Below are 8808 nucleotides of genomic sequence, written 5' to 3' on the forward strand. Positions count from 1 at the left end.
CAAGAACGGTAAGTTGTTGGAACGTTGTTACTAACAAAATTACGTTACATTCACAGATATTTCGACCCAACGGTCTTTTAAGGGAACGGACAAACAAATATTCACACAAAACTTATCTTGATAGAATCAGTTTTCGCCCAGTTTTCAGTTTTGGGCGAAAACTGATTCTATGAAGATAAGTTTTGTGTGAATATTTGTTTGTCTGTTCACTTAAAAAACATTGTCTGAGTCAAAAATAAAAGAATCTCACAAAGAATTGTGTAAATATGTGACCCTCCACCACGAAATGAGTCGCATGTCACCTCGCGCGGTTCTGCGCTAGGCTTGATATAAGTCCGGCGAGTGTCTCGTAACAGTGTGAGGGTCACCTTAGTCACAGGCTTATAACTCAAACAGTTTTTGCTCTTTTCTAAAACGGGTTTCACCACTGGATAGAGCATAAAAAACTCGGTAGGAAAATGTAAAAATATGAAAATCATGCAAAAGTGACATGCGACTCATTCCGTGATGAAGGGTCACATATGTACCAGTAACAAGGGCGAATGGTATCAAAGTGCCATCTACGTTACCATACAGTGCCATGTCAGTGACGCACCGTGTGCATAACAAACTAGTGCCAAATGAACACACAAACAGCATGGTTAGACTTCTTTATTGAAAAGCTCAGAAAAAAAAAGTAAATCAACCAATCTGTTCATCACCATAAAAGATGTTGTACTCAAAATGCCACTGACAAGGCACACTTTTAAATGGTAAAAAATGTGTTGAATTAATCTCAGAAAATATCATTTGATATTTCCAAAACAAATCCAAAGGTAGTTTTAGGCTTCTTCGGCATATTTGACGAATTTTCTAGACCAAAACAAAACACAAACGATGACATTCTTAAAAAGTTATAAGTGTTGGTGGCAGATTGCCCGATAAGCTTTGTACTGCATTTTAACAGATACGATTTGTAGATGGTCAACTTGAGTAACATACAGATTTGACAGAAAGGCAGGTATTGAAGCCAAACAAAATCATTTCCTTTTACTTGTTATTTGTTGGCTGTGATGGTGAACAGGAAATAAATCTCATCCCACTTAAGTTAATAATTGCATTTCACAAACAAGAAATACGGCGAATTCTCAGAAGTAGGACAACTTGAGAAAGACGCACTTGCTCGGCAGTGCTTTGCTGCGCAAGAGCAGTTTTTGACGCGTTACTGTTAGAAAACTATAACTTTATAGTGGAACTGTCTCTGGTGACACGCCTGTGCAATGTTGAATACAATCCTACTTTTGTATTTCTTCTTGAAACTTACTTCAGGACAATCAACCCTTCAAGGTAAGATTTTCTGTGTTATGGGTTTTTTCCCTACCGTGTGTGTGTTTGTGTGTGTGTGTGTGTATGTGTGTGTGTGTGTATGTATGTGCGTGTGTGTGTGCGTGTGCGTGTGTGAGTGAGTGAGCTAGAGAGAGAGAGAGAGAGAGAGAGAGAGAGAGAGAGATATTACTTGCATCCCCTTTAAGGTTCCGGCGGGGGGGGGGGGGGGGGGGGTATAATGGTTTGCCAAGAATAGCGTCATTCATTTTCTTACCGACTGCTGGGACCTCGGTTGGCCCCACACCAGCTACAATGGGGGATCTCACTGTTATTTCCCCTGTGATGGACTTTCGGAAACCAAATCCTTAGGTTATTGTTTTTTCTAAAAGAAGGGATAAACTCATCTTTGCATAAACCTCTACGAGTCTGGAATGTCCTCATCCCCAATCGGCGAAATTGATTACAGTCAACAGTGAGCAAGTATTTTTTCTGGTCTTTTCTTATTATCCAAATGATTTAATACAAATCATGTCATATTTTTGCCAACTGTAAATGATCATGTGTGAATGGAAAACTGTACGTATTGAGGTGTGTAAGACAATTAAGAACATGGGACATACACATCTCTTACCTTCATTCAGGTCATCCCATGCCCATCATCCCGTGCGACGCCAATGGTTGGACTGACGCCGATGAGACTCGCCCCTTCGTTGTGAAATGCACAGACATTCCGAGTTCAGACGCGTATTGGTCAGTAAGCCTCATAAACAGATCAGCACGTTCCATCGGTAAGTGTCCTTCACCACTTTCGCCCTGCTCCGCTAACAGCAGTGACTACACACTTACCAGGACACAGGTCAATGTCAGCACGCTGACCGTCAAGCAGAATCACAGGTCTAGTATTGCTGGAACGGTCAAGTGTCATGTCGAGTACTGGTCTTATGTACCTCTAGTAACGTCAACTAAAACTGTGCATGATGGCTCCTGCAACGTGCGTGTTGTTTGTAAGTAAATGCGACCCTCCACCACGAAATGAGTCGCATGTCACCTTTGCAGGATTTTCATATTTTTACATTTTCCTAACGAGTTTTTTATGCTCTATCCAGTGGTGAAAACCGTTTTAGAAAAGAGCGAAAACTTGTTTGAGTTATAAGCCTGTGACAAAGGCGATCCTCCCACTGTTATCACACACTCCCCAGACTTATATTAAGCCTAGCGCAGAACCGCGCGAGGTGACATGCGACTCATTTCGTGGTGGAGGGTCACAAATGAAGTTCCTCTCACCATCCAAACGATCCTTTCTCTGTCTCTTTCTCTCTCTCTGTTTCTGTCTTTCAGTAGGACCTTTGCCTGTCTTCCTCTGTCTTTGCCTGTCTTAAGACTGTCACTTCTCTGTAGACAAACTGAGACAACAAAAGTTTTTGTCTTTGCCGTTTTTCTTTCTTTTGTCGTTTTTGATTTGCCATTTTGTAAAAAAAAAAAAAAAAAAAAAAAAAACACACAATTCGATCGGCAAAATGATTTTTTTGTTTGTTTTATGTGATTGCGGGGGTAATGGTGTTGAGGAAAGTAAATGCACATTCTTGTGGAATCCTGATCCCAGTATTTTATTGCTTCTTTTTTAAATATATTTGTCACTTAGCTTTCTTTTAAGTTACAACTTACATGCATCTGCAATGTATCAAATCATCTAGCCTGGATAGTTTTTGAATTAACTGTGCGCAGACCCGGCGATATCTGTCAGCAACTGTCCAAATGAGGTGGACAACAGGAACTGGACAGTCTCCGGGTCATGTGAGGTGGACAAGATGTACGCCTCAGACGGTCACTATGGATGTCAATGGATTGTTCCAGCGGGGGTATTTGTTTTTTATATTTAGTCAAGTTTTGACTAAATATTTTAACGTAGAGGGGGGAATCGAGACGAGGGTCGTGGTGTATGTGTGTGTGTGTGTGTGTGTGTGTGTGTGTGTGTCTGTCTGTCTGTCTGTCTGTGTGTGTGTGTAGAGCGATTCAGACCAAACTACTGGACCGATCTTTATGAAATTTGACATGAGAGTTCCTGGGTATGAAATCCCCGAACGTTTTTTTCATTTTTTTGATAAATGTCTTTGATGACGTCATATCCGGCTTTTCGTGAAAGTTGAGGCGGCACTGTCACGCCCTCATTTTTTAACCAAATTGGTTCAAATTTTGGTCAAGTAATCTTCGACGAAGCCCGGGGTTCGGTATTGCATTTCAGCTTGGTGGCTTAAAAATTAATTAATGACTTTGGTCATTAAAAATCGGAAAATTGTAAAAAAAAATAAAAATTTATCAAACGATCCAAATTTACGTTCATCTTATTCTCCATCATTTGCTGATTCCAAAAACATATAAATATGTTATATTCGGATTAAAAACAAGCTCTGAAAATTAAATATATAAAAATTATTATCAAAATTAAATTGTCCAAATCAATTTAAAAACACTTTCATCTTATTCCTTGTCGGTTCCTGATTCCAAAAACATATAGATATGATATGTTTGGATTAAAAACACGCTCAGAAAGTTAAAACAAAGAGAGGTACAGAAAAGCGTGCCATCCTTCTTAGCGCAACTACTACCCCGCTCTTCTTGTCAATTTCACTGCCTTTGCCATGAGCGGTGGCCTGACGATGCTACGAGTATAATGGCATTGCGTTCAGTTTCATTCTGTGAGTTCGACAGCTACTTGACTAAATATTGTATTTTCGCCTTACGCGACTTGTTTATAGTTTGAGTTGTGTGAAGGAAATAGTTGTTGGTGCAGAGAAAGCTAGTGATGTGGTAACTGATAATGTGCCGTTTGTTCAACTATACTTTTTTTTTCTTCTCTATAACTGTTTTTCTTTTCCCGTCTTTTTGTGTGTGTGCGTGTGTGCGTGCGTGTGTGTGTGTGTGTGTGTGTGTGTGTGTGTGTGTGTGTGTGTGTGTGTGTGTGTATGCATGTGTGTCTGTGTGTGTGAGTGCGTGAGTTATGTGCGGGCGTGCGTGTGTGCGGGCGTGCGTGCGTGCTTGCATGTGTGCATTCTTGCGTATTTTTGTTCGGGTGTTTGCTTTGAGTTTTTTGTTTTGGTATGGGACCGGAATTTGTAACATGTTATCGACCTGTTAGAGTAAAACAGCTCAAATCATGTCGACATTTATTAATGCAGCGTGTTTAGTTTATGCATCACTTATTTCATTCTTTCATGTGCCTGTGTTGCAGTTGATTGAGTCAGTGATTTTATTGATTTCATTTTTAGTTTGCTGATCTATTCAATCAGTAAATTTGTGGATTGGCCGTGAAACGTTTCAGACTACAAACGGACTGCGATCATTGTCAACGTTCACAGATGACAACACAAAATATAAAAGAGCAACATGTTCATTTAGTGGTCTGCCGATGCCTACCACTGATGGTATCCATGACTACAGAATGACAGTAAATCCAGGGCAAGGGATTTTACGCGGAAGGAGCATTGAAATAAGTTAGTGACACTTTTGTTCGTGCAGCTTCAAGGATGAAAAGTAACTACAGGAGATGGTAGAGATTGTGTGTGTATGTGTATGTGTGTGTGTGTGTGTGTGTGTGTGTGTGTGTGTGTATGTGTGTGTGTGTGTGTGTGTGTGTGTGTGTGTGTGTGTGTGTGTGTGTGTTAGTTTGTCTGTCGGTCTGTTGCCTGGTAATGTTTTTGAATTTTCGCAGACCCGGCGATATCTGTCAGCAACTGTCCAAATGAGGTGGACAACAAGAACAGGACAGTCCCCGGGTTATGTGTCTGTCTGCTGTCTATATGTCTGTCTGTCTGGCTGGCTGGCTGGCTGGCTGGCAGGCTGTCTGTGAGCTTACCCATGTGTGTGTAGGTTAATTATCCACGCCTGTCTTGACGCATGGTTTTTCTTAAATCTTAGAGTGGCGGGGGGGGGGGGGGGTTAGAGGACAGAGAGACACACATTGATAGAAACAGAGACACACAGAGACAGCCGCACTTATCTTATTTTTCACCTAGATTTCACAAGGTCACATGAGATCCTACCCTTGACGACTGCCCAAGTTCGTTTGTGCGTTTATGTATGTTTTTTGGTATACTGTTTTTGTGTGTGTTGACTGTCCTTCATAATTTCACCAGAACACCCAGGAGATCCCACTCTCCAAGACTGCCCATTGGTCATCACAGAGGGGGATGACGTGAAGTGTACCTGTCAGCATTCAGCTAGCAGTCCTCCAGCACTGGTCACGTGGTTTCCTGAAACCGATTTCAATCGTGTGTTGCACCTGCAGAAGGTCAACATGACAATGAATGGCTCCAGCTACGTCTGTACTCAGTACTGGGGCGGATATACCAGCGATTTCCAGAAGAAAATAACGTACACGATGCACGTAGTGGGTATGTGAACTATTTTCAAACAACTGAAACTTCAGTTAATTTCATGGTTGTCCTTACATTTTGATTCTTTTGTTGTTGGTGGTGATGCTGTTGTTCTCGAAACCTGTTTTTTTGACCACCATTTGGTGACCAAATTATTGGTGGATAGAGTTGATAATAATTAACCCAAACCTTGTTTGCAACAGAATTGTCCTCTTGATGATAACTATGGGTGTTGTGCTATTAACAATGATGCTGCTTTAATTTGAGTCGCGCCAGAAAACATCAAGAACTGGAAATGTATGATTTTATATGGACACCATGCAAAAAGGGGTATTGAATGAATCATCTGTAAATTCAGTCAAATATAAAGCAGTAGTTAGTCTTGGATACTTCTGTTTCCATTTTTAACGTCATGAATAACTAAGCAATATCTTGGTATATTCAAAGTTGCATCTATTTTGATGCTAAACTGAACTGATTGCAAGTCAACATCTCTCTTGTTTTGTCTCTGATCTTGGACAACACGACAGCGAGAAGCGATAAGGTGTCGGCCCTGATAGCAGAGATCATTGGAGGTGTCGTCACCATCGTCGTTGTTGTCCTCATCGTCGTTTCCGTCTGCATTTGGATCAAGAGATGTAATTTTGAACTATGTTTTTCGTTTGCTATATGGAACATGCATGTCAGAATAAAGGTTCATAGTAATGTAATATCTACTAAAAGTACACAAAAGATGCTGAATCTTTGCAAGAGCAAAACGAAGTGGTTGTTTGGGATGAATGTTTATCAGAGAGCAGTTTTATGTTTGCTTTTAGTTCTTCCTTCTTTGTTTTCTTTCTTCCTTTCTATCTTTCTTTCTTTCTTTCTTTCTTTCTCTCTTTCTATCTTTCTTTCTTTCTTTCTTTCTCTCTTTTATCCCTTTATTTATTTTTGTTGCTGTGCATGTACGTTCACTCGTTACACCTGTCGTTCATTTCTTGATTCGACTCTTTGCTAGCCTTCTTGCTTGCTTAAATTAAACGTACGTACCTTATTTTTGTGATATTATATGTCATGAAAGGTGGGTTTCGCATTTTTCTTGGAATGGAAGCGGCAGAATTGAATTGATGAGCTTAGTGTTGGTACAGATACAACTGGATATCGGTTTGTCCTGACCAGTCATTCGATGTTCACCCAGTTGCTGCATTCCAACTTCTTCGACATATCTTTACTCTACGAGTAACAAGATCAAGACGAACGCGAACAGAACTCTATATGTGTTTCTGTGTCTTGTCAGATTTACACGAGTTTCAGTTTTTAAATATTGAAATGCGAGCGAAAATGCAGTGGAAAATTAGGTCCCCGCCAGACTAGCTTGACACGACTTCATTTACATGATATACGCACGGGTGAGTATACGGTTTAGTTATCAAATGGGTGGTCTCTCTCACGTATGTAGGATACAATGGTTTATCTGTTTTGTAGTGAAACCTGTTTTAGGAAAGTCCGACATAAATATTTCCCGTTCGGCAGGTGGTCCAGTGTACACCTGGCCAATACCAAGAAGGAGCCAAGAGGAAGACTCTCACGCCTACTCCGACGTGGCCTCTGCTCTGGGGGAGAACACGGACTTTCCAGGTAAAGTCAACGAGCACCTGAGCGAGAGTTATGTTTGTGTTATGGAAGTCGTTGGTGATGATGATGATGATGATGATGATGATGATGATGATGATGATGATGATGATGATGATGATGATGATGATGATGATGATGATGATGATGATGATGAAGAGGAGTAATAGGAGGAGGAAAAGAAAGAGTATGATGATGATGATGAAGATGATGATGATGATGATGATGATGATGATGATGATGATGATGATGATGATGATGATGATGATGTTGATGATGATGAAGAAGAGGAGTAATAGGAGGAGGAGAAGGAAGAGTATGATGATGATGATGATGATGAAGAGGAGTAATAGGAGGAGGAAAAGAAAGAGTATGATATGATGATGATGATGATGATGATGATGATGATGATGAAGATGATGATGAAGATGATGATGATGATGATGATGATGATGATGATGATGATGATGATGATGAAGAGGAGTAATAGAAGGAGGAGAAGGAAGAGTATGATGATGATGATGATGATGATGATGATGATGATGATGATGATGATGATGATGATGATGATGATGATGATGATGATGATGATGATGATGATGATGAAGAGGAGTAATAGGAGGAGAAGGAAGAGTATGATGATGACGAGGAGGAGGAGGAGGAGAAACAGCATTTGAATTCAGTGGTAGCATTTTAATTACGAGGACGCTTGTGCCAGGCATTGTCGCAAAAAAACCCAAAAAAAACCGGTGAATCAAATTTGTGTCTTTCGGTTTGTCATCATGAAAAGTCGTTTTCAGCCAGGGGCGCCCATGGAATACAGAACAGAACCTTTGAACCCGAGACCGAGCGACCAGCAGCCAGACCCGTGACAGAGAACAGGGCACCTCAGGATGACCAAGTCCACCAGTACATTGAGCTAACCGAGTCCCACAGCACGGTGTCTGACGAGGACTCTTGCGACCGACCAGACATGTCTTCGCAACCACCACCAACTCCGCCAGGAAGAAAATGCGAAAACACCACCTGCAGGGAGCTGCTGGCTTCGGACGGGGACGGGACCGGCATGCAGTGCGAAAACACCATCCGTAAGCAAAAGCTGACTTCAGACGAGGGCGGGGCTGAAATGCCGTGTGAGAATACCATCCGTAAGGAAGTTACCACTTCTGCTGAAAACCGAGGCGAAACCATGCCCAAAGGAGAGTGCAGAGATGCGGAAGGCTATGAAATACCTGTGCAGAAAAACACTGCCCCTTAAATCTGAGCGAGAAAAACGAACGAAAACTAATGTCAAAATAGAGACAGTAAATCAAAATAACGTCGAGAGAAAGTTGGAAAGAAAGAAAAAAAACTACCTAAAGTTGTAGACACATTTTCAAATGGTACTGCTTATAATAAAGACATTTTTCTTTGATGTCAGTTACACGATATCCGCGTTTTTGGTTTTGAAGTAATGTAATATTTTGGTCTCTTTGAGCAGATGTGACATTTTCAAACAGCTGTGAGAAGCACATGTGTT

The 8808-nt window shown here is 41.0% G+C and overlaps 1 protein-coding gene across 1 annotated transcript; it reads left to right on the top strand.

The window, feature by feature from the left end:
• Positions 1 to 2468: 2468 nt before the first annotated feature.
• Positions 2469 to 8551, top strand: LOC138945510 (uncharacterized). The gene is made up of 6 exons (XM_070316945.1): positions 2469 to 3164; positions 4625 to 4796; positions 5439 to 5696; positions 6209 to 6316; positions 7191 to 7295; positions 8090 to 8551. The coding sequence occupies exons 1-6, from the start codon at positions 3114 to 3116 to the stop codon at positions 8545 to 8547; spliced, it is 1152 nt and encodes a 383-aa protein (XP_070173046.1). The 5' UTR covers positions 2469 to 3113; the 3' UTR covers positions 8548 to 8551.
• Positions 8552 to 8808: the final 257 nt, after the last annotated feature.

Source organism: Littorina saxatilis, linkage group LG13 (assembly GCF_037325665.1).
Source record: "Littorina saxatilis isolate snail1 linkage group LG13, US_GU_Lsax_2.0, whole genome shotgun sequence".
NCBI classification, from domain to species: domain Eukaryota; kingdom Metazoa; phylum Mollusca; class Gastropoda; order Littorinimorpha; family Littorinidae; genus Littorina; species Littorina saxatilis.